Source organism: Scomber japonicus, chromosome 19 (genome assembly GCF_027409825.1).
Source record: "Scomber japonicus isolate fScoJap1 chromosome 19, fScoJap1.pri, whole genome shotgun sequence".
NCBI classification, from domain to species: domain Eukaryota; kingdom Metazoa; phylum Chordata; class Actinopteri; order Scombriformes; family Scombridae; genus Scomber; species Scomber japonicus.
Window position 1 is genome coordinate 11,801,065 of NC_070596.1, and position 25,987 is coordinate 11,827,051.

The 25,987-nt window shown below is 39.5% G+C and overlaps 1 protein-coding gene across 3 annotated transcripts in view; it reads right to left on the reverse strand.

The window, feature by feature from the left end:
- The window catches only part of tnksa (tankyrase, TRF1-interacting ankyrin-related ADP-ribose polymerase a), an 81,519-nt gene that overhangs the window by 24,615 nt on the left and 30,917 nt on the right, over positions 1-25,987 (reverse strand). For all 3 annotated transcript variants that reach the window (XM_053339919.1, XM_053339920.1, XM_053339918.1), the window contains exons 6-12: positions 21,140-21,215; positions 6,339-6,433; positions 5,263-5,329; positions 4,605-4,791; positions 1,504-1,625; positions 1,316-1,407; positions 1,068-1,146 (exon numbers count right to left, since the gene is read on the reverse strand). In XM_053339919.1, coding sequence (XP_053195894.1) covers positions 1,068-1,146; positions 1,316-1,407; positions 1,504-1,625; positions 4,605-4,791; positions 5,263-5,329; positions 6,339-6,433; positions 21,140-21,215 — 718 coding nt within the window. The remainder of the gene's footprint in view (positions 1-1,067; positions 1,147-1,315; positions 1,408-1,503; positions 1,626-4,604; positions 4,792-5,262; positions 5,330-6,338; positions 6,434-21,139; positions 21,216-25,987) is intronic.

Below are 25,987 nucleotides of genomic sequence, written 5' to 3' on the forward strand. Positions count from 1 at the left end.
AATATGTACCTCACAAGAAATGTATGTAAAGAAAATTATAACCACAATCAGTCAAACATGATCCCGAATGTTGTTTATTCTTAGATACTGCAGAAATGCTTAGTTAGTTTAGCTATTCAGTTGAACATTATCAAATCTAACCATTCTGTTTAGGTTTTATATGCTGCCAGATGAAAATACTGGATTTTGGCTTGCTGGCAATTTAAATACATGAAACACTTGAAGTACCTGAATCAATGTATTACATCACCCTGATGCAAAAGTCATATGAAAATTTCATATTGCCATGAAGAGATCCCGATCATGAATTTACATTTAACCTTAAGTACAGTGACCTATACTGTACAACCAAAAATATGGAAAGGGATTGCAACTGAAATAAAAACTGTTGAGTAAAATGTAGATATGTCTGATATTCTTGTATTAATGTAGTATATCAAATATAATGATGGGACATTCTGGGTTTGCTGTGGTTACAGTTTGAGAGTAAAGAAGGAGCTGAGAGGACATTAGCTACAGAGATCTGTCACATGAATGACTTCTTATTTAGGTAGCAATATAAGCGTAAATATGATGTGTCAATATCAATAGCAAACGCACAGAAAAGCAAGAAGACGCATTTTTTCAGTCAAGAAAGTGCAATGAGTCACCACTTCTACTGAAAAAAAATCATCTTTTTTTTCACTGCATTCCATTTTGGTCTAACCTTCTGTTAATGTGTAAAACTCTGCAGTGATTTTTTTTGAATGTCAGACCGAAGTGGAGGCTGAAGTGACATTGAAAATGTCATCACTTCACATTTGTTGGAATAACAAATGACCACCAAACACCAAAATATATTTATAATATTCATTTATGCACGTGAAGATAAGCAGATGGATGAACAAACAGAGAGGCTTATAGATGGGATAGAATATAAAAAAAACATATTCACATCATTTACAAAAGATTAAGGTGGAAGTAAAGCAAAAGAGATAAATAATGGTATGGATACAAGGATGGGGCAGATGTGGATGATGTATAAAATGATGAATGGCTAACTGCATGTGAAAAATATTGTGGTTTACCTTGGCCCCGTGTTTCTGTAGCACTTCCATTATGTCATTATGAGCCCGCTCTGCTGCCACATGGAGAGGAGTCATGAAACTACAGAGAGACGAGGGAAAAGAAGGAGGCAAGGGTCTGTATTTAATACACTTGGGTCAGCCTTTAATAACCTTGGTATGTTGAATTCTTTCATTGGACTGTGTACAGTTGAAAGAATATGAATAATTCTCTATCTTGGTGGTTATGTGCAGATGGAAACAGAACTCACTCTTTATTCTTCTCATTGACGTTGGCACCTTTCCTCAGCAGCAGCTCCGTCACCTGTTTCCTCTTGGGGTGCGGCGATGCTACTGCACAATGCTAACACACACATATCATTGTCTTAGTATCTATGCATCATTGTAGAAAAAAAAAAAAAAAACAGTGTGTGCAGTACAATTTGTGTGTGTGTCTTACCAGTGCAGTCTCGTGTGTGTGAGGGTGTTTGAAGTTGATGATCTCCAATGCGAGGGTCTTCTTAGCCTTGGCCATGTCAGCTTCTCGAGCAGCCTGAAGCAAGGAGTGGCCCTTAAACTCATCTGGAGACACACACACACACATATCAGAGGCGGAAACAACAATAGTTTTAGTTTGACCACATTACAATTTCAAATTAATCTGACATTTCCTCCTCCAAACCAGAAGGCTGCAAAAGTATCTAAATGGAAAAACTGGAGTAACGATCTTCCAAATCCGAGCATAACAATATACTCTTTTAGTTGCAATGACCCTGCAGCATACCGATCCTTCAGAGAGATAACTTCAAAGTTTATATCAGAGAGCTAATAACATATCAAGCAGTCTGTTGTTGTAACAGTCTGTGTGCTGGAGTTGAAGCGGAAACAAGTGATTATCCCCCGGGGACTGAAAATTACAAACAACAAACTATTTTGCTTCTGAAACATTTCGAGCTGAATAAAAAAGGAATCTGTTCAAGTCTCTCTACCGACTGAGCCGAAGCTTTCATGCATTTCTAATCAGACATTTAAACTAATGGAAACAGCAACACGCAGCAATCACATCATCTTCAAGGGAACGTGGTCAAAGAGAGAGAGAATGGAAACCGTAATAACAGCTGATGAATGGGGAAACAGAGGTGGCGACGGCAGTTTTACTGTTTATGAAGTCATTTTTCATCCTTGTTAGTCCACGACGATGGCTCCCAAAACTTTTGAGCTTGTGACACCTTTAAATGAAGATATATCTACTTCTGAGCCCTCATTACAGTTTTTAAAAGTGTTGTGTGGACTCAATTCATAAGGTTTTACTTTTTAAGATGTCAAATAGTTGAAAAAATAAACCCAACAATATTATAAAGTCAGATAAAAATACACATAATTTACACATAAATGCACTTAGACTTTCAGGTTTGTCTTGGTGCCTCAATTAAATACATTAGTAAATAATTAAATTAAAATCTTAAATATCCCAGAACAGCTCACAAGGATAATGAGAAACTTAAAGGTAGTTTTGCATATTTTATAAACTGCCTATATTCTACATTACTACCACGTATCTCTACAAGATGTTAGACTAACCTTACATGCAGCTACTTTTGTGTCAAAACAGTATGAAAGTCAACTTTTAGCACCTTGAGCTAACATGCTTGAGCTAACAAATCCATAACCGTGAACTTTCCGTCTTGCTGTCAGCGGTTATTATAGTAATGCTTTTGCAATTCAAACTTTAATGAAAAATTCTCCCCATTACTGCCTTAAATGACGCTCTGGCATCTGAGATCTGACAATCAGCCACTGCACAGCCAACAAACAAACTGATATGATCATACTTTTATTTCCTGGATTTCTACAAGTATCTGTATCTCCTGCAATAGGAGGCTTAGTATCAGGGTATCAAAGGTTCAATAAAAGCATGTAAGGTATTTTTCACAATCTCTTCTAGTCAAAGAACTCCTCAAGGAAAAGAAACAGGCTGTGACACAGAAAATAATCTGAAGTAAACACATAGAAATACACCCTAAAGGTTCTTGTCCAATTAGGTAGGAACTTGGTGTCACACCAGCTAGAGGCCAATCTCTAAACTAGAAGTTGAAGTATACAGTGTATTCACAAATAAACGGCAATTAAGTCTAAAAAAATCTTCACATTTAGTTTAGTTGTTACTGTAGCAAATGTCCCACTGAGACTAGGAGACACCTTCACCCAAAAAACAAAAAAACAAAAAAAACAACCACCAGAAGTGTTATTGTCCTGCAGATGTGTATTAACTCACAATGGCTTATGATTCATGTAGCATTTGAGTTTTGCTTTGATCTGATTCATTATGATGAAGCAACAAGTGCGGTAGTTGGATTTTACAATATTTGCTAAGGTATGACTAAACTGATGTTCACAACAAAAACCTGAGTCACCTTGAGATCAAAATAAAGCGTGAAGCACAGTTGTTCAGCTGAATGCCGTGATCCCTGCATCTTGAAGTAAAGCTGGGGGGCAGCTCTATGAATGATCTACTGTATGAATTGATTTCAAAAGGCAGAAACTATAAAGGTGACTAACTTTTGATAGATTTTGGATTTGCTGAGGAACTCTACTTTCATGTGAGAGTACATGTCTGAATACATTCATCTAGAATCCACTGCATCTTGTTATATATTGGAGGACTGGACATTTAGATATTCACAGCATCAGGTACCCTTTTTAATTAGAGAGAGTACCCTACAGGGAGTGTTGCAGTAAAAGGTTGTGTGTACTGTATCCTCATGTTTGTTAGCTCATTAATGTTGCTCAATTATCAGGTTTCCTCCAGTCTGTTTATCATTTTTTTACTTTGGAGAAGTGTTTTGCAAGCTGAGTTTAACCTACGAACTAGCTAGCTGAGTTTCTGAAGGCTTGTGTAAGATTTGCTGCAATAGAAAAAAAATAATAATTTCTGACAAGTGAAAATAAGCAGAAAATATCTCCAGACATCTGTACTTTAGAAACGGGCTTTCAAAGTATCAGTATCACCTGCTCAGTTGCCACGAATTACCGTCAAATGTCTTCTGATCAAACAACTAATTTCACACTTTTTTGATGGTTTTTTTTTTTTTTTTTTTGAAGGTTAGATATTTTGGAAGATAAAGAACCCAAACTCTTCTCTTCCACTTTTAAACCCTTATTTTAGATGACAGATATGCCTTCACTCTTTGCCTGTGATGTTTCATTCACGTTAGCACACATGAAAAAAAAAAAGTTAAATAAGAGCATCAGTCAAGACTTCATTTGTTCTGCTCAGCTTTCCAAGCATGTCCAATTGCCGGCTATCAGATGTTCGCATCTGTGTCTCTTCATACCCATAATCCCTTGTTTTCTGCTCTACAAAACAACCGTTCTGTTGTCAGAGGGACTGAGACTCACATTTTCAAGTGTCTCCACTAAGTTTGGATCAACTGCTCCAAACATGATTGGTATAAATACACCCTTCCTAAAAAAAAACAACCTATTCATTAATTCAGCACCATGACTCATTCTGGAGACACAATGCAGCTGCAGTTTATGTAAATGAAGCGCCGCACTCACATGTGAGTCTCTCCTTCAGCTCCGGAGTGGGCGCCATGTCCACAGAGCTCTTGCTGTGGCAGTTGAGCAGGGTTGGGTCGGCCCCGTGGCTCAGCAGCAGAGAGCAAACCTCCACTCGGTTTTTAGACGCCGCTTCGTGGAGTGGGGTGAACTGCCACAGATCCATGGCGTTCACACAGGCTCCGTGCTGGAAGGAAACAACACAGGGGCGGATCAGGATAAACAGGGGAGAAAGAGAAAGAGAGTTTCTTTTCATTTTAAAGGGAATTCGGGTAGCAGATCACTACAAACAGTGATGGGTGTGCGGCTGTTACATATCAGTCTGGTTTTTAATTGAATAAAAACAACAAAGCAGTTAAATTTAGGTCTGTTGTGATCCAATTTCCATTTGAGTTATTAGTATTCAAGATAGCAAAAATGTAATCATGTTAACTGAGAGGCAGTGTCCCTGCCTCAGTAACTACTGAGCTGGACCAGAGAATGTGTTTTGCTTTTGGAAGGACAGGCTTAAGGCTCATGTTACCTCGCCTCACAGATGGTATTGTAAAGCTTTAGTGAGGTCCCCATCTCCAAAATATCTGCAGTCAGCTCGGGATCTGTACGTGTGTGTGTGTCTTTGTGTGTGTGTGTGTGTGTGTGTGTGTGTGTGTATGTGTACCTTCAGCAGCAGCTCAGTGACTTCATAGTGTCCATAGGAGCAGGCATTATGTAGAGGCACCAGACCACTGGAAGGATTAATCACACAACAACATCTTAATTAGCAATTCATATAAAGTTCAAGAATTCAAAGACAGAATTTAAAACTCTTTATGTCTCCAATGCAAAATGAAACTCAATTTAATGTGACCTTTTTACAGTTTGGCACATTTAGGTGAATATTTACCAGCCAAAATCTTATGAACTTAAGAGTGATTGGTCCATAATATAAAAGCTACACATGCCTCACATTTATTGAGAAAGCATTTTTGATACAGACAAATTAAAGGAAAAGCCTGAATGAATGAGTGGAGAAACATAAACACATGCAGATGCTTCAACTCAGGTGCACTGCATCATATAATTAAGTCATTAACATCTAATGATGCTCTGTGGCGTGTATGAAAAATGCTGAGCGAACCCAGTTGATTCTGATTCAGCAAGACGGAAAGAGGAAAAGATCTAAGTGACTTTGAAAGAGGGTTCATTGTTCAGGCACGCATGGCAGGAGCTTCAGTCACAAAGACTGCTCAGCTGGCTGCTGTTAGAATAAGAACTGTGACTGAAGTGACATCTGCATTTATAGCTATGGGAAAGACATCATTTAACACATCAGGGAGATTTTGGACTGAAGCATTAGACAGCGCTCTCCACCACCAACATCAAAACACCAAATGAGGGAGTATCTTTTGGAAGAAAGGTGTTCATCCCTCCAGTAGAGAGTTCAGAGGGTACAGAATCAATGCAAATGCCCCAAAACCTTACCAAGACATTTTATGTGGATTTTTCCTTTAATTTGTCATGTGTCTCTAAATAACTTCAAAATCAGAAAAGAGCCACTGAGAACCAATCAGGTGTAGAAAGGACTCTTATTGCTGTCTCCATGATGGGCAGTCTACTTGAAAACACTCCTCTCCAAAGCTCTTGTAAGGTTGGTGGCGGTGCAGCACCACCAAAACATCAGATATTGTAATTCTCCTAAAACATTTCTACATTTGTTCTTCTTGTTTTTTATTTTATTTAGTTACTTGTACGTACCCCTTGTCCTTGGCATGAACATCTGCGCCGTGTTGTAGTAACAGCTGAACTATCCTCACCCTGTTGTATCCCGCTGCCAGGTGGAGCGGAGTGGACTGCAGAGACACGAAGAGACACAGATGGAGACGAAAAAAAAGGGACAGTAAGAGTAAGAGGAGAGGAGGAAAAATAAGAAGCAGGGTGAAAGTGAAGACAGAAAAAAAAAGACAAAAATATAATGTAAATGTTAGCCCATGTCTTTGCTCTAGCGTGACAGTTTATCATCATGATTTCATTATCATCAGTCTAGTATACAAAGTACACATTCAGGAGTGTCTTCGCTGAGCAGCCAGATCTGTGAATGCTTTCAGACTTTGCAGGGAGGAATGTGCTTTCCCTTCCACTGACTCATTCTACACAGTGACAAAGCCTGACTAAATTTCCTCCAAGAAACTGATGAAAAGCTGCAGTTCTGAATGCTTTAAGATGAGATGAGATGGCTTCAGCTTCACATGCAGTGTTTCCTCTATATGCTCTGAGCAAAAGTACATTCTCTTTCAAAGCTGGAGTAATACCAAGACTGCTGGAGAAATGTTATGGCAGTGAGAATGCTCCTATTATTCAGTCAAATTGAACTTGTTACAGGAACAGGTATTGAAAAACCTGCCTCAAAGTCATGATATAAAATGGATTTTTACAACACTGGATGTACTAGAGATTAAACGGTGAATAGAACTGGGATTAAATATGCAGCATGCAGCAGGCAGATATAAATGAACCTTACAAAGTACAAACTGAGCTAACTTGAAATGTGTTGCATACACCGGTGACAGAGTTCCTATCACACATGCTATTCGAGTGTCTGGGTCAAGTATGAACAGGAGTCTGTTGATATGCAATTATTCACCTTCAAAATAACATTTCTGTGACTCAAACCCTTTGAAATTACACTTTGACAAAAAAAATTGCTTAAGATAGGGCTGGGCGACATATACAAAACCAAATATCACAATATTTTTGACCACAATACCTCAATATCCATATTGTAACAATATTGCAGGGATATAATGAGTAAGTGGGTAAAGGTAAATATAGAACAGCTGTAACAGTCTGGTAAATTCAGATAATATTACATCACTTTACTGTAATGCCGCCTTTAAAACCAGGAAAAAATAACACTTATGCAATATCTGGGTCAATTCATCCAAATTCTAAAAAATAAAAAAGAATCCTCAATTTCTTCCAGTGATATCGAGCCACTTATAATTGTTCAACTATGAGTAGAAAACTTATTATCCAGAGTATCCGTGACATTGTTTCTGGAAAGAGGTGTTGGTGCTGATTCCTTTTTTTAGGAGGGGGCATTTAATGAGGAAACGAGGTAAGAGAGATGGGGGCAATGTCATGTAACAATTCGTCCTCAGCCCAGAATGTGTGCCAACCCTTCTGCCATTGGGGTGACCCAGCTGTTAAATTTTTAAGATGTCATTTTTCAATGCTTGGAGTACAACAAAGAAAATCCAATCTTGTGGTGGCAGAGATCTCAGAGATGGAAACCAGACCACTTAAAATCAAAATGATCTCCATGGCTAGATAGCACTAATGGTAAAAAAAAACAAAAAACTGTACACCCTCTTGTAATTTGGGTGAACCAACCCATTAAAAGAAAAGTGTGATATATTTTCACTTTGGCATGTCTACTTATACTTTGCGTTTCCCCTCACAAACATCAGCATTTGTTTGAAACAGTAAACATAAAAGTTTGGATAAAAAAAATAAATAAAAAAAAAGTCTGATGATTTTGTTTAAATACAAATGCAAATTGAAGAGTCCTTATAGAGATGAACCTTTCAGAAAGTGAAAACATTGCTCCTCATCATGCATACAGTCGCATAGCAGCAGCACAAGTGATTCTGCTGACAACCGCATAATGCTCTGAAAGAAGTAGTCATGAGGGAAGCCAGCAAGCAGGGTATGTCTCAGGTGTGAGTGGTGGGGCAGTCGGGGGGAGGAGAGGGGGGTGCGATAAAGTAGTGGGTGAAGGGAAGATGCTTAAAGAAGGCAACCAGGAGTGGTGACTTGTGTCAGCAGGACTCGGGATGGTGGTTGGTGTGACAGCGGCACAGTGGCGGCACATCTAACCACATAACAGCAGCATGATCTCCATCCAACAAACAGGCTCAAACCCCCAAAAACAGTGCAGCAATCTGAGCTGAGCAAGCCAGCTGTAAGCAAACAACTTACCAGCATTTTTTGGGATGTCAACTGCTAACAATGTTCGCCAAAAAAAAAAACATAAAAAAATAAAACAACAAACGACAAAAACAAAAGAAAAAAAAGGAAAATGACAACAAAAACAGCACAGAAATCACACGATGATGGCAGCATTCAGAATTGCTACAGTGCAGCAAACAGAGACAAAGACTGCGGTTTTAGAAAAACAGTGATGCTGGTTTTTGTTCTTGTTTTGCTGCTACGAAGACTCCTAAAGAGGTCATTCACGGGTCACTGACAGAGAAAATGTCCTCATTAAAAAGCCAGACTACTACATTATTTCATAAGCCATGATGCAAAACCAAGGCAAGATTTAAAAAAGAATAAAAAAAATAAAAAAATTGGTTACAAAACTCTGATTTTTTTATAGTGAAGCTTATCTAACGTCTATCCATAAATTATAAAAAAGGTAAAAATAAGATGACATGGGAGTTTTTCAGGAAACAAATGAAACAAATGGCTGCTCATTTTGTTATGCAGTATGGTATCAAAAGGCTACATGGACATAATGCTACTGTAACTCACTTATCAAAGACAGAATAAGTTGAAGTCATACAGGACTACAGTGGTTGGAACAACAGGGTCAAGCAATGGAGGAAATTTAGCACCATTTAGCAGCTTTCAGCCCAGCTTGTGCCCAGCTTTGACTTCAGTTTTGTAGAGATCTTGAACAACAGATAATCTTTGGTGATCTCTGCTGCTCACTCAGCTGTAAGGCTGAGAAGCAGCAGCAGCAGCAACAGCAGCAGCAGCAGTGGCGTGGCAGAGCCGGCAGGACAGATGGCAGACTTGTATTTACAGGATGTGACAGCAGCTTTTGGAAGGAGTAGGGCATGGTACACAGTTAGTCATCATCCTCATTTTAAATGTAGCGTCTTTCTGTGCGTGTATGTGTCCTGCATGAGCCTGTGCACTTGCTGTTGTTGCAAACCGCGTGTTGAAAAAACACAAGTGTGCAAAGCGTTAATCTGGTCCTCAGTACATCTTAAAGCTACCAGTGAGTCATCAGCTACGCCTCTAGGCCTCACACACACACAAACACACACACACACACACACACACACGTGCATGGTACTGTTGCATCACCATAATGTCGTTGCCAGGGTCAGGCAGGGTAGTTTAAGCTCCACCTCTTCAATCTGTCAACCCTGTGAGAGGAATGGGTACATGCATATTTGTGTGTGTGCGTGCTCGTGTGCGTGAATGACAGAGAGACATAAACACTGTCATTGCCTCTGCAGGTCTTGTATTAGATTCTGCACAGTGAAGATTATTTAAAATAACATTATTAAAAAAACAAGCTCCAGCTGAAACTTTCATCATGAACCCTCTGACCCCCTCAGTAGCTAGAAGCCAATAGTGCAAATAATCAGAGGCGTCACCTATTTAGCATCTATCTGACCCATCCCACATTCAAAAGCTGCCCATTACAGCTGGTTTTTTCCCTCCCTGCAGTAGCAGCAGTAGATTTTCTTGGGCTCTGAATTTTATGAAGCAAAGATGAAGTGTTCTTTATCATTATGTTTTTTCTACTGTGAAAGCCACACACTGACCCTTCAAAATGGCAGAAATGGAAAAAAAAATGAATAAATGCTTTTTCAAGAGAGCCAACAGCACAGCAGCAGCACATAAAAACTAGGCTCTTTAAATGTGGCTGCTTTTACATAAGCACAATATTTCTCTCTGAGCCGGGTTGAGGTCGTATCAGGACCGTTTCCACAATTGCCTGAAATGACAATTCCGGATAATATTCACACTTCCACCAGTATAATATGTATTTTTAACATACAAAGAGAGCAGAGCATTCAGTCCAACAACACTTTCAGCCCTGGGCGGTTTTTTCTCAGTTTTTCACTGCCTTTATTTCCAAGCTTGTGGCATAATCACTACATTTCAAGATGTCATTTAACTCAGAAATAGCATCATTTGACATATGATGAATATTAATAATATATGTTTATGTATGTGTATGGACAGAAGAGAGTGAAAGTAACAAGTTTGTCTTTCCTGTTTATAAAGTTTTCTTTAAAGCTTTTTCTTGTATGCTCATGGTATTGAATACTACATTATTTGGATTTGTTGGGCTGCATTTCCTTTTAAATAGCTTTTTAAAAAAAATCATTTTTGTGAATAACTGTTGAAAAGTAAAATCCAGTTTTTTGTGTGTGTCCTTGTGTCCTTCTACTGTTAAATCTTTTGCTCTATAAAGTCCTTGAAGGCTTGATGAAATATGTTGCCCTAAAGTGAAAAACCTAGCAAGACTGTATTTCAAATACACCCAATCGGCCCTTACACCGGCAGACTGAGAATGAACAATAGCAATTAAAAAAACCCACTTTGTAGTTTTTAATCATCTAAAAGCTTTTCTGTGAGGTGAAGGCAGTCAGGAGCGGAGAAAGGGAAGGAGATGAAGGAGGGGACCATGGGAGGAAAATGAAGGCGGCAGGAAGCAAGGTGGGAAGCAGACAGCGAGTCAGGCTAAGATGGAAAATACTAATCAATCTTTCTGGTTTTCATTGCTAGCATTTTTTCTTATTGAAATATAGCCCTCTATATAAACTCTATATATCTGAATTATAGCCACAACATCAATATAATGTAAACATCCTCGTCACATCAATACCTTCATCAAATTTGCCTTATTTGGTCATTTAACAGCAAATACAAGCATCTCAAACATCAAACCATCAGAAATATTAATCACAAATATCTATCAAAAAAACACAGACTGTCCAATCTGCTTCTGTGTTAGTTCCTGCTTTGTTATGTCTTACTATTTTTTTTCCTTTAACATCTCTTACACCCTACTCTTCTCTCTCAGGCTTCCTTTTCTCTTTACAAGCCTGTCAAGCTGTTCCCATGACAACGGTGACTGCTAACTGTCAGCAGTTGCCATAGCAATGAGACGTGATCTATCTGGGAGGGTGAACGGCCACATTTAGACCATTTTGTTTGCCGTATTTGTGTGTGTGTGTGTATGTGTGTGTGTGTGTGTGTGTGTGTGTGTGTGTGTGTGTGTGTGTGTGTGTGTGTGAATTCCTTAACATTACCATATAGGATCTATCAGTCTGCCATTTATCCTACAACTCAATAAATTCAGCATTTTGATGAATTACAGCAACACACGCTGCAAATAAAAATGTCTTCAATTGAGAAAATGTTCAGCCAGAAATGAGAGAGCATTCAAATTCAATCCAGGAGCAGCTTTAAATTGGAGATGATTTTTTTTTCCAAGGCTTAATATCTTTAAACAAGCCAAAAACACAGATTGCCGCGAACATATCACGAAACTTAAAACATGTTAATTAAATGATTTTTTTTTTTTGCAGTGAAAAGATGAACAAATGTTAAAAGACAGTGGATGAAATTAAATTGTCTGTGTTTGAAGTGAATATGAAAATACATCTTTTACAAACTGTGGGTGTAGAAAACAGGTGCAGCCATGAGATCTGCAGCATGGCTTTGAAAATCACCACTCTTCACAAATTGTGTTTCAATTTTGAGAGGAAAAAACTTGACTTGCGGAGATTAGTTACAATCAATCAGCTGGACGAGAATGCATTTTGTAGAGTTGAGAAACACATTCCTCGAATATAGTATATTAACTGACAATACACCAATAATTAAGGCTACTCAATTGATCGAAATTGGATCTTGATTACGATTTAGGGGCCAAACGATCTCAAAACTAATAAAATCGGGGGGAAACGATTTTTAATAATAATGAGAGAGCGCACAAAAGTTTTAATTTGAAAAGCTTAGACCGGAAGCCACCGGAAGCCACCGCAGCTCCGTTAGTTTGACAGAAGCTGAAACACGCGGCGAAATGTTTTAACTCGGCTTTAGCCTGCGTCAGACAATGCTGAGTTTACTGACTAATTATTAAAAACCAGGAAGTGATGTGTGAACTATCGTCATGGTAACCCGCTCAGCACTAATATCCCTACACATTTTCTGCTGTGTGTTGCGTTAAGCGGCAGATAAAAGGCTGCTGCTGGGAGAGAAAATTAATTAAGCCGAATGGACAAGAAATGTTCAAGAAATGCAGCATGTTTCTAAAGTTTAAAACAATCGTTTTAATAATCGTGATTTCAATTTTGACCCAAAAAAATCGTGATTATGATTTTTATCATAATCGAGCAGCCCTACCAGTAATTATACTGTATATAACCTCAAACCACAAACTTGAAACTAGACATTGTCCCTCGGAGTGTTCATTAATCTCTTACATCCTTCTGACTCCTACCCTACGGATATCTCAATTAAGTCTCATTTCATGGAGTTAAGTCAGCAAAATTACATAGTGAGGTCTGTATAGAGGAGAGATTTTGATCTAAAAGACTGATGATGTAGATTATTAAATGAAGGATTCAGTTAACCGATTAAGCACCTTTCCTCCATCACTACACGTCCTAGTGATTCATTAAATGAGAAAGGCTTTCCTCTTCATGGTATTAGCTTTGAAGCTGAGATTAAAAAAAAGGTGGTTGTTGGCTATGTTTCATAAGAAGTTAAGTACAAAAATATTTTGACTACAGGAGTATAATTGTGTCACTTGTACATTTAAAAATTCTTTAACTGGTGTTCCATTGTTTCAGCTGCCTGAGTCCTCTGGTCAGCGCTGCAGGTAGACACGCTAACAAGATGAGTAGGGTCAGATGGCTGGATCAATAAACATATTAGCAAATCTGCGTGCTATTCCTCTGACACGCACGCACACACACACACACACACACACACATACATACACACACACACACAGAGAGACAGTGGTGTAACCTGCTGACAGCTCAGTCCAGCCAACAGCTTGGAAGATAAATAACCTACAGCTAGTCTTCTCATCTTATGCTCTCTGTGCACACTCACACCGTCAGACACACACACACACACACACACACACACAGTTATCTCGGCCATCACCTGTCTATCCGCTGTGCCTCCCAGCTACAAACACTGACTTTTCCATGGAGCTGAGGGCTCAACGGAAAGTTTTAAGCTCAGCAGCTCATAAAGTAACTTCAGTTGTACGAATCCTCGAAAACAACACAAAGTGTCTTTCTCACTTTCTATCTCAGACGAACATGCTGGGTTTGAATATTTTTACAGGAATCATCTTTCAGGTTCAAGTTAGAAACCTCATACTGTATCTCAAAGGCATCAACTGTACATGTTTACAGGTAAAATGTCAAGTCCTCAAAACCAATGTCACAAAACAATGAATTAAGACAACTGAATGACTTGAGTCTGGTGAAGGTTGGGAGGAGACAGTGGTTATTGTAAAATATATATATATATATATATATATAGTGTTATGGAGCAATGTTTGGGCCCTCACATGTGGGTATGATAATTAACATCCTGTTGTAGTTTTTGGGCTAATCCGCCACCAACAAGCGCAGCAAAGCACCACTGAAGGCAGCGAAGAAGAAAACTGCTAGCAAGCTGACATCAATGTTAACAATCATCAAAAACAAATTATTTTTTTTATTTTTTAAATCAGCTTTGCAAATGTTTATGGAGGAAGGAAATGCATTTAGCACATACACTTAATTTGCTGAGAAATACAGAATGTAAAATAATGATCTCTAATGATGACTTACTCTCTGTCTGCTTTACTGCATAAAGGACACACCACTCTCTGTACTGAATCGTATGCTGCAGACTCATTCAATGTGTGTGTAAGTCCTGTGGATACTGGGCTGAAATTGGAGTTAAATAAAAGATTTGACTGTGTGTTACTTTGATGCAACAGCTGTATCAAGCTATGTATGTCCAGTTACCTACAATGAAATTCATGTCAAAATAGCAATCACCATTGACTACCATTGAAATTGTAAATATGATGAAAACATGATTTTTGCTGTGAACTCATTTGGTTTCCATGCATTTCAGCAATAAATGGTCAGAGCTTAGCACAGTGTGGACATACAGCAGGTCCACGTCACACTACCACACTGACAGTTGTTGCTTTGGTGTTTACTTTAGCCATTTGATTACAGTTTATGATACATACATGTATACAAGTTGTGTATGAACAGCTTAAAATCATTTTTTTTTAAATCAAAGTTGAAAGCTATAAAACATCCATATTGCTGTGAAGTCAAACCTCTTGGCCTCTTGGAAATAATCTTTATTTGAACCCTGCACAACTTGTTTTCTCATTTTGTGATCAATTATTTACGTATCTAATAAATACAAAATATGAACCATGGCTACAATACTTTCTTTTAAACTTTGCATTAATAATCATTTGTATCAATTGTAATTCTCAAGCTTAATTTAATTGTTTTTACTACGCCATAAACTACCTGTGTGAGCTAAGACTGCACAAACAACAACATGCCACGGGCTTGCATGAAAGCAAGAGGTTAGATTTGTCACTGCCAAAACTTTATTAAAACTTTTCCTAACCCTATTTGTCATCTGTCACTTGAACAGTTAACAGATGCCTCTGGATGTGTTTATTCCCTGTTTCATAAAAGCAGAAGTGTAATCGCTCTCAGAGAGGGCATCAGGCTCCGTTTACGAGCCAACTGTGAAAAATTTCCCGTCAAGCACAATTCAGTCATTTCGACGACCTTGTGCATGTTCTCCTGGATTTGTAAACATGACTCATGAGCAAACTTCCGCCAAGACGAGAGGAGCGCCAGCCTCGACTCTGATCTGCGAAATCATCGGGACCCCGCAGGACACCAACAGATGAGAGTTTTAATATCGAAGGAGACTTTCCAGGCAAGTTGGCAACTTTTTTCAATCCAGAGACGTCAGCACTGGAACATAAACCTCATTGGATTGTAAATTAAAAGCTAGGTCAACCATAACATTTCAACTAAGAGAGCGCTTGCATCAGTATGTCTAATTTTAGCATTTGACATTAAACTGGAACATAAAATATTCTTCAAAAGCCAGAAAATAATAACAGACCTCTTAAAAAGGTCTTAAAAATGCTTTCAAAACCTATTTTATGAGTCATATATATCCACTTAGCAATTCCTGAAAAGTTCACTTTTGGAGAAACATGTTTTTTCTACCACTCAGGGCCGAACAACAGTCAGTCAGCGTGGCGCTCTCAGCAGGATCCGCTTTCATAATCAACATTTAAACAAGGCCTCAATTAAAGTATTTTCTCTTCCTCTCTCTCTCTCTCTCTGTCTCTCTCTCTCTCTCTCTCTCTCTCTCTGGGAATCTGAATCTCTGTGTTGCTCTTCAGTTGTCTGTGTCTTTGATGTTCATGCCAGATAGGACGCGAGTGGGTGTGATGATTCTCACTGGTGAGCTATACATCCAAAATTCACAATATTCACAAACATATACACACACACACACACACACACACACACACACACATACATTCACAGTGTTCAGACATGAAATGTATTCCCTTAAATGAATGAGATTTTTTTTTGACTGAAATGAGATCGGAAAATTGAACTTTAAAAAAAAGACAAATAGACAGCCACAGTGGTGCATACACTCTGAATTATACAGAGTTATACAATATACAGGATTTACAGGGATGCTTAATTACAGCGGTTACACAACAAAGAGAGAGATGAAAATATGGATTGACATTTCTTCTAACTTAACATGAGGTTACTAATTTAAAGTGCATATGGCTGTAGGAACAAAGCTCCTGCTAAAATGAGCCTTTCTGTACATGAAGGTCTATATCTGTGGTCAGGAGGAAGGGTGGCTAAAGTGCTGGTGGAGTGAGTGGTCTGGCTCATGTGTGATTGTGAGTGCCTTGCTGATCAGGAACGAAATGTCACAAAAAAAGAGGTTTAAAAAAAAATGAGTATGTGTGCATTGTGTAGCTCAGTGGGAAGCATGCAGGAGAGAGAGAGAGAGAGAGAGAGAGAGAGAGAGAGAGAGAGAGAGAGAGAGAGAGAGAGAGAGAGAGAGAGAGAGAGAGAGAGAGAGAGAGATAGAGAGAAAGAGTGTGTGTGTGTGTGTGTGTGAGAGAGAGTGTGTGTGTGTGTGTGTGTGTGTGTGGGAGGAGGGGGTGGAGGGTGGAGGGAGGAGGGAGCAGTAGGTTTCAATAGAGGCAGCTTGATAACGCTCTCCACTCAGCTGTGTTAATAATATCCCACTCTGATGGGTCCTCAATCATCTGAGTGCACTAGTGCGCGCGCACACACACACACATACACATACACACAGAAGTGGATGTTATAGCGCTGCTGCCTTTACTATAGCACGGTGTAATAAGAACAAAAGGCTCTTTCCAAAATTAGAGCCGTGTGGGGAAAAACTGTGAAACAAAAAAGGGTTACCTACACTACGAGGACAAGCGTATGTGGACACTCAACACTACACCTGTGTTTAATGGGTAACTCAGTTTTAAAATCATGGGCAATTATATGCACAGATGCTAAAGGATAGGGTTTAACTTGCAGTCCTATTAATCCCATGAATTGAAGCTAGTCTATTAGGAACAACATATAGTGGACCTCTTTCTCTTCATATAGTCTCTCTATTTAATTTGCTTCACTTTTCATCTGGTGTGTGTGCTGTGTACAAGCAAGAGCTGTTTTTAATTCACCCAGGGCAGCAACAATCAACATTTATGCTCCAGATCTGTGTGTCTGTGTGTGTGTGTGTGTGTGTGTGTGTTAGTGCGAGTGTGTGCTTTTGAGGAGGGAGAGACCGAGCGCCTGTGCCATTTCTAATTAAAATGAAACTGCGAAGGAGGAGGAGGAGGAGGAGGAAGAGAGAGAGAGAGACAGAGAGGCAGGAAGAGAAGGAAGTGACCTGTCTAGTTTTAAGAGGAGAATCATTATTATCAATCTGTTGGATTTTGACACACTCGGTTTTGTCTGTGATGATAATCAGTGTCCTCCTAATGATTTGTTGCTGTATGTGTTATGAGCTGTGGATGCACAACCTCTATGAGATTGTGCATCCACAGTTGAATTATTGGTTTATTACATGTGAATGCTGGAGCTTTGATCTGAAAAGGGATTATTGCATCACACAATTATCTCTTTTATTATTACTCACTCCTGCATATCGAAGACGTTATAGAATAATTATCTGTTATTTGTTTTTCTTTCTTTTATGAAAATTCAGATTTTAAGAGATGGTTGGTTTCTAAATTGTGTGTAGTGTAGTGTAGTTACTGCCATGTGTTCTGACATTAGAGCTGAAACTATTTGTTGATTAATTGATGAAACTTCTCAAAAAATTCTCACTTGAAGCTTCTTAAATGTGAAGAATGTCTTCCCTAATATTAAACTAAATATATATTTGGGTTATAGACTGTTGTTTGGGACAAAACAAGACATGTGAGGTCATATCTTGGGCTTTGGGAAACAGTAACATGTTCAACCCCTTTTTTTCAGGTTTTATACTCTCATGAATTAATTAATAATAGATGTATCTAAAATAAAAATAACAGTTGTTGCAGCCTTGTTTGATATTTTAATGACTTTAATCATGTCAGTTTTTTATGGTAAACCTATTTATTACCAGTTATTTGTGCCCATGATGTGTCAATAACTCCCTTCATCTGTTCAGCTCAGGTTCTGGCAGGTTGTAGGTGTGGATTTTAACAGTAATAATATTCAGTGTTATATTCATACTACTACTACTACTACGGGAGAAGCAGTTTACTGAGTAACCATCGTCATCATCACACATTATTACTATCCTGAAAATACAACTATTAATAAACATAAATGCTCATTTAAATTTTAATGCTCTTTATTTAAGTCTGTTAGTGTGCAGACATCTGATATTGTCAACTTGATGAGTCTTTGTGTGTAGGTACTGGACATGCATTATAATCTATTTTCTCTAATCAAATCTCATTATCTGTAAACTTATACTTCCTGCAGAAAGGACAACGGTGACAAGAGGGAAGATTCTCATTACAACTTCATTTCACTTAGTATCTGCACTTATTAAGCAGAAATCACTCAATGATTTCTGTTAGCAGTGGGAATGTACATCCCCATCAACCCATTAAATTACCCCTTAAGACCATAAAGAGGATAAAACTGCAGTGGCGTGAAACTATATTCCATCTTCTGTGCATGACTGCTTTCAGTCCGGGCAATTAAAGAGCATTTGCAAATACAGATTGTGTAGAAGAGGTCATTTCAGAATACGCTTGGGCACATTTTGATATTCTGGAAGTAGTTGCTCTCATCTAGTTATGAACCATTAAATTTCAACATTTCTCAATGATCTCTTGTGTTTGTTCCCTGTACCCTTCAAAGAATTTCAAATTACACGGTTTTTCCCTTGGGGTATCACGTCCCCAGCAGGCCACCTGCAAAGATAATTGCCGGAGGATGCACTCTCACAATTACGGGTATGGCGGTGATATGATGGATACAAGCTGCAGCTGAGCATCATCAACAGTTCTGAAGCACCCCGTAATTATAGGAAAGAGCCTCCTCAAGGCTGTTATAGCATTTATATGGCAGTTATCAAAAGTACAGAGTGAAAGGCTCCTTTTGGCTCCTTGGTTGTCCCGGCAGTTGTCATAGCAACCAATAAAATAGAGTGGGCTCTGCTTTAGCGACAAATAAATTACAGCGATCTCGGTTTCCTGAAAAAAATGTCTCCAACCAATCAATCACTTAGATGAAACTTGTTTCCACAAACTAGCCAGTCACCCTACAGGAATGCCACTAGTTTGGGTTTTTTAGTTGTGAATAACCTAAATGCTGTTTCAGAAGCATTTCAAGCCTCAGAAGAAAAACATGTTGTAGTAAAGCATGAAGATTCTGGACTGTAAGGCCCAAGAGACACACACAAAAACCCCAAGAGGGACCTCACACCTGTTTGGCCAATTGCCACTGCAGAGTGGAACTTCAGTCTCTCTCTGCTCTAAACGAAATGCGGATAAGCAGCAGTCTTTACTGCTGTCAGCTTGGAAAACAGTGATATGGTGGACTGCAGGGACAGCTTCTACTAAAGCTAGAAAAATACAAAACTAAAAAAATAGGCTGTTTTTCCTTCCAGTTATTCATCCGAGGGGCTAATCAGCAGCAAGCCAGACGTACCGCTGTGACACAGCACATCGACCTGAGGCTCGGGGCTCCCTGAGGACGCATGGGGGAATGCAGCGGTCAGAAAATCATTCATATTAAGTGAACAGTTTATAACACAGCACAAAGTAGTTTTGTTGTGTTACCTGACTTTTAGCATACCCGGCACTCTCTACATTCTTGAATCTATGAAACCAGAATTAACATGCGACTTGAGACATATACGACTGCTAACACCTGATCTAATTACTGCTATTAGTCAAGCAAGTACAACATATGGCTAATTATAAACAGGTTACACACTCTACATAACAGAGGTGACCTGTACAAGAAACGGAAAGCACTTGTAAATTGTGCTCATTCTAGTTCACTTAACCTCTTTCAATATGTTCAACTTTGTGTGCATCGCTGCACCGGAAATGAACGCACACTCTGGCGGCTCTTAATTAACCAGGTGCTCCGTGTCTCAACCACGGATTTAAGAGAAAGAGAGAAGTGTTGCGAGCTCCCCACACACGGGACTGACATAACAATAACTTACACCCCTAGGTGATTTTTAATTCTTTATTGCTGCTCATGACTGAAATTACAAAGCACTAAAGGTCATTTATGGAGGGTGTATTAATCATTTAACAGCTGTCATGATTTTGTATGAAAGTCTTTTTGGGGCCTGCCACGTTGTCATGTGACCTGCAATTCCACCTGCGGCCACTAAGCTGAAATTGCCTCACACCTCTGTACTATTCCTTAGTTGCGTGGGGTCAACCAGAGGCCAGGTAGGTTGTTGCTTACCTTCCCTGTGTGTTAGAGGTTGTACTAACTTGTATACTTTGTGTAAAACCAACCTGCTGACAAATTGTATTGTTTTTTTTAATGTTGACAGGTGGTTTTCTTTACACATTAACAGCAAGATTTAATTATCTTTGCTGGTGAAGTGTTTAGTTAACTGCTTTGAGACAACACATTTCCCGCTCCTCTCACTCTCTGAAGAAAACACTACGTGCGAACCACTGCAGTAACAAATACAATAAGTGCCAAGACAGAAATACAAGTCTTCCAATAATCTAGCATCTCCACCTTTTGTAAATCCCTCGATTCTTGAAATGTATTATTAGCTGTCACAGTTTTTTTTTTTTTTTTTTTTTGTGGTTTCGGGGACCGTCCCTAAATCTGCCGGTTCTCTGCGTGTTGCTATGCGCCGCTATTGTTCGACGTGACTGTTAATTTATTCACTGAAAGGTTTGTGTCTCCATCTATTCATTTTAATGACTGACAGCCAAGAAAGGCTGTTAATGTCTGCTGGAGAGTGCTCGTATTATTGGATACAACCAAGGCCCAGAGGTGCCAATAACAGCATTTGTTTCACTTTCACTGGTTTGGGGGGAAAAAAATAAATAAAACAACAACAACTTGTAAGCACCAGTTGGATGGTTTTGTAACCCTAATGACTTTCCTGAGGTGCAGTCATACAGAAAATGCCAATGATGAGCTTGTTACTGCTTTGTGTGGGTTTTTTTTTTTTTTTTTTTTGTGCACATGCTTCGTTCTTACCTTGCGGCCGTCGCTCGCATGGCAGTTGACGTTGAGCGGAGTGAGCAAGGCCATTAGCTTCTCCTCGTTTCCGCTCCTGCAAAAAACATACACACACACACACACATAAACGCACATTAGAGAGAGAGAGAAAACATCCACCACCACAGAGGATTAACACTGCTCCTCAGCAGGAGAGTGTGGGGGAGAAAATGAGGGAGAGTGAGATAAGCGGCCAGAGACTGAAGGGAAATTTCATCTGCAGAAACAGACTGACAGAAAGAAATGGTTGCAGGGAGGTGTGTGTGTGTGTGTGTGTGGGTGTGTTGATTTCGAAGTGTGTGTGTGTACGTGTGTGTTTTCTTGTAAACCTGACTGCAACAAGCTGACTAAAAGCTGTTGGAGCCAGCTACAGAAGAGTTAAGCGTTTTTGTTTACGTTGTTGATCCGTTTCCTGGTTCATGGGCTCGCTGCCCTGGCATTGGGTGACCACAGGGAAGTGTTGCCAAGGCAGCGGCCAATCCAACCATCATCCCCGTGACAGCGCTAAAGGAAGAAGCTGTCAGATGGGAAGAAAAGGATTATTCTTCTATTCTTCCATGGTCCCCTCATCTTCCTCTCTTCCTTTTACTTTTGTCTTTTGGTCGGGCCTCTTCTTCCTTCTCTTTGTTACTGTATCTTTCACTCTCTCTGCCTGTATATCTTCCACGTCTCCAACCACCATTATCTGCTATCTCCTGCTTTCCTCTTTTATCCTTACCCTCCCTCTCCATCCACAGCTTCTTCCTCTCCACCTTCGCTCACATGCCTCAGCATCTTCCTTTCAGTTCACCCATTCTTTTGTTTTGTGTTGTGTGCTGCTCATACCCGAGCAGGAAGTGATGCTTCATTTTGATGCAAACAACATTTTAAGGATTAAACAGGAAGGGAAATTGTGTTGTCTGTGTGTGTATGTGTTTGCCTGTGTGTGTGTGTACCTCATGACCTTGCATCCAGCAAAGTGATGGGGATATGAATCTAAACTAAGTAAATCGCCATGTGTACAAATTTAGGGTGAGCAATCATCATCATCACATCTATCTTGATTCTGTCTAACTGTGGCTCGCTGACGTATCTCAAAGTGCTTTTAAGTAATATTTTTACCATCTTGTTGTGATTTCTCTAATGGCATGTCTGATTTAGTTATCAATGTGGCCATTAAGTCACACAAATCTACAGTGGCCCACTAGGGACAGTACTCAAAATCATGCATAAATACATATTAATCAAAATTTTAAAAGGCCTACAACCTGAATAGAATTGAAAATACTTATTAAAAAATTTATATGACAGAATTATTGTTTCTTTAATCTAGATTTTCATTACATCTCAAAGCCTTCCAAATCATCTACACTGCTTGCTAATAGTAAGAAGTTATTAAATATACACATGAGTCATTTCTGTATGTCATATCTACATTTGGAGCAGTTAAAAGGTATTCTCATATTCTCAATGCATCCTTTGACTATGTGTAATCTGATTCATAGTCCAAGCCCACAGAAAATTACAATACATGTACACTCTTGATGCCTACAGTGCACAAACACTGAGAAAATACTTTTCAGTGAAGTAGGAAGCATCATGTGTCTAGCAGTTGAACTGAAAAAAAGAAGAAAAGAATAAAAAACATGGGGGGTGGGGGGGGGGTGTGTTAATGAGGGAGAGGGACTTTTTTTAATGAGTGACAAGGAGTGTGATTTTCAAGAATTCAAAGTGGTAACTATATTTCTATTATTATCTTTTGAGTAGAAAATACATATCAAACATTAACCATTAAATGTTAGAGACTGTGGCCAGACACCTCCACACTACAATTTGATTCATGGGCTTCTCTTCTGCTATTAATACTGTACACACAAACACCCTACTGCACTGTACTTGGTGTGATTTTAAACACAGGGCTCCCTTGAGGTTGCTTTTTATTCCCATTCTCTTCTCTGTTTACACCAACATCTCCTGCAGCAGTGAAGTAATGACACTTTTAATGAATGCAGATGATATGGCCCTGGTGGCCCACCTGACTGGCACCGATGCCTCGGTTTGAATACCATCAGGCAGTAAACAACTTGGTCCAGACATTTCGGGAAAGCTCCCTGGAGCTCAACATCACCGAGAAATAAGGAGGTGTGCTGTGGCAGCTAGAGAAGCCAGACTGACAAAGGCCAGCTGGTAGAACAAGTACAATCATTTAAATACCTTGGGACGGAGATAGACACCTTCCTGTCTTTTCCACAGCACACTGACTCTGTGCCCAGCAGCATCTTCTCCTCCTCCTGAGGAAGCTCAAGATTTTAAATGTCAGCATGGATATTTTAACCTTGGGTTTACAGGACACTAACTGAATCTGTACTCATCTTCAACCAGGCACAATGCCCTAACCACAAAACACTAAGCAAAACACTCCTGCAGAACTAATAAGGCCAGCAAAATGACTGGCTCACCTCAAACTCACCTACCTGCTCAGTAATTGGGAAAGCCACTCTAATCAATAAAGACCCCTCTCACCCCCACACACCAATACTTCTAGTTACTGCCATCAGGTCGATGCTATAAAGTCCATCTGGCCCAGAAAAACTTCCACAAGAACAGTTTGATTTCCTCTGTGAGCATCACCCTGAACAAATTAAAACAGGGACTGTACTCTGACCAGTTTCACATTGTTCTTGTCAATTGTAGTTTTAACGGTAGACAGTTATGGCGCTTTTCCACTATATAGTTCTAGCACTACTCGACCCGTTTTTTTTTTGCATTTCCATTAGTGATAGTACCTGGTACCTGGTACTTTTGTAGTACCTGCTCTGCCGAGGTTCCAAGCGAGCTGAGCCGATACTAAATGTGACGACTGCCGGCCACTGATTGGTCAGAGAGTCACTGGAAGCCATCCGACACAAGAATCAAACCCGGCATTTTTGAATACCAGCAACAGCGTTACAACTTTCTTGCTTTGTCTGTGACAGAAAGCCACATACAGCAGCAAGTACACCATCGCCTCCATGTCCTCCACTGTTTATGTATTTGTGTCACGTATAAAACTAAGTCACAGCAGTTTCGAGCAGCCGTGCTATGACGACCCCGCCCATGTTGAGTAGGTACTATACTAATAGAAAAGGTTGTTTCTGGTAACGTACTGAGTCGAGCCAAGGAGTGCTAGAACTGTATAGTGGAAAAGCGCCATTACAGAGTTTAGTTTAGTCTTATTCTACTTGTGAATGTGTTTAAATGTGTTTTAAAATGTGCACTGTATTTCTGTTGCTTTGTAGCAGATGACAGAAGCCATGTTATCATATCTTACTAGTCATGGGGAAAGATTCAGCCTCACATCTCTGTTTGGGAAGTCTGAGGAAAGGCGGTGCATTTAAAATATCTTTTAAAGAGTTAAAAAGCTTTTACGCAGTTAAATCACTGGATACCATGTCCAATATTTACAGCTAATAAATGAAAAGAGGCGACTCAAAGACTTTGAATTAACCAACCAGACTTGACTTGCTTGATTGTTGTCAGCTGACTGGTGAATTTAAAAAGGGACAAATTTGCTTTACTGGACAGCAGTTGTATATTTTTTTCATTCTCTAATACCTTCTCTGACATCAACATTCATTATTATTTCAGTCAGCTGCAGAGCCATTTTACCATCTTTGTCTATTCTTCTACACTACTATGCTGGGATGCGATCAGAGCCATGAAGTAACAGGAATGACAAAAAAATAAATAAAGCACAGAAATGATGATATCTCAAAGTCATGTGTGGGAGTTATTTCACCAAAAACAACACAAACCAAAAAGAAGGTAAAAAAAAAGAAGTAAAAAAAAAAAAAATGACATTGGTGATAAGCCAGTCAGTGGCTCAGCTGTGAGAGCTGCACACTGAGTTCACAGTTCACACTTAAACAGCCTGCTGACCCCACAATACACTAGGGTGCTGCTATGCTGGGCCAGCTGCTTCCTCGTGTGTGTGTATGTGTGTGTGTGTGTGTGTGTGTATGTGCCTGGAAGAGGGAGAGGGAGAGAGGCTGTTGAGGCACTGAGCGCTCAGCCACCCACACACGATCCCAAATGAAGGCTGTGCCATTTCCACATGCAAGCGATGGAAAACACACATTGCCCACATGCAGTGTCTGCAATGCCTGCAACAGTAGCACACATATACAGTGTCCCTGGTCCTCATGTGCTGGACTCTCTGCATCTGAAACACATGTGACAGTATGTGTGTGCGTGCGTGTGTGTGTGTGTTTGCGTGTGTGTGTGTGTGTGTTTGTGTGTGTGTGTGTGTATGGGTGTTTGGAAGCAGTGGTAGTGGTGATGGAGAGAAAGGAGGGAAGCATGGATACAAAGAGATTGAGCTGCAAAATGACAAAATTGGTGGTGGCAGCAGATGATTGAAGTCAAACAAAAGAGAGAAAAAATAACAATAGAAGAGGAAAAAAAGGGTAAGAAAAGAGCAGAGAGAGAGAAGAGGTGATGAGAGGGAAGGCGAGAAGTTAATGAAAGAGGAAAATAAATCAGAGAAAACATGAGACAAGAAAAAGGAGATAAAAAAAAGACAGATAATAAGAGAAAAGAGAATGAAGCAAAGAACAGGATGCAAAGAAAAATGATGAGAGGGGGAAATACAGGAAATGAGAAACAAGAGAGGAAGCAAGAAAACAAGAAAAGGATAAGAAACAAGGACCGGAAACAGAGTGCATATGTTGATTGGAGAAGAGAGGAAGGGGAGGTAGCAAAAAAAGAGGGAAGAAGAGGAAACAAGAAAATAAGAGAAAAGGGGGGAAAAGGGTGGGAAGAAGGAAGGAAAAAGGAGAGGGAACGGTCAAAAAGAGAGGAGGAAATGAG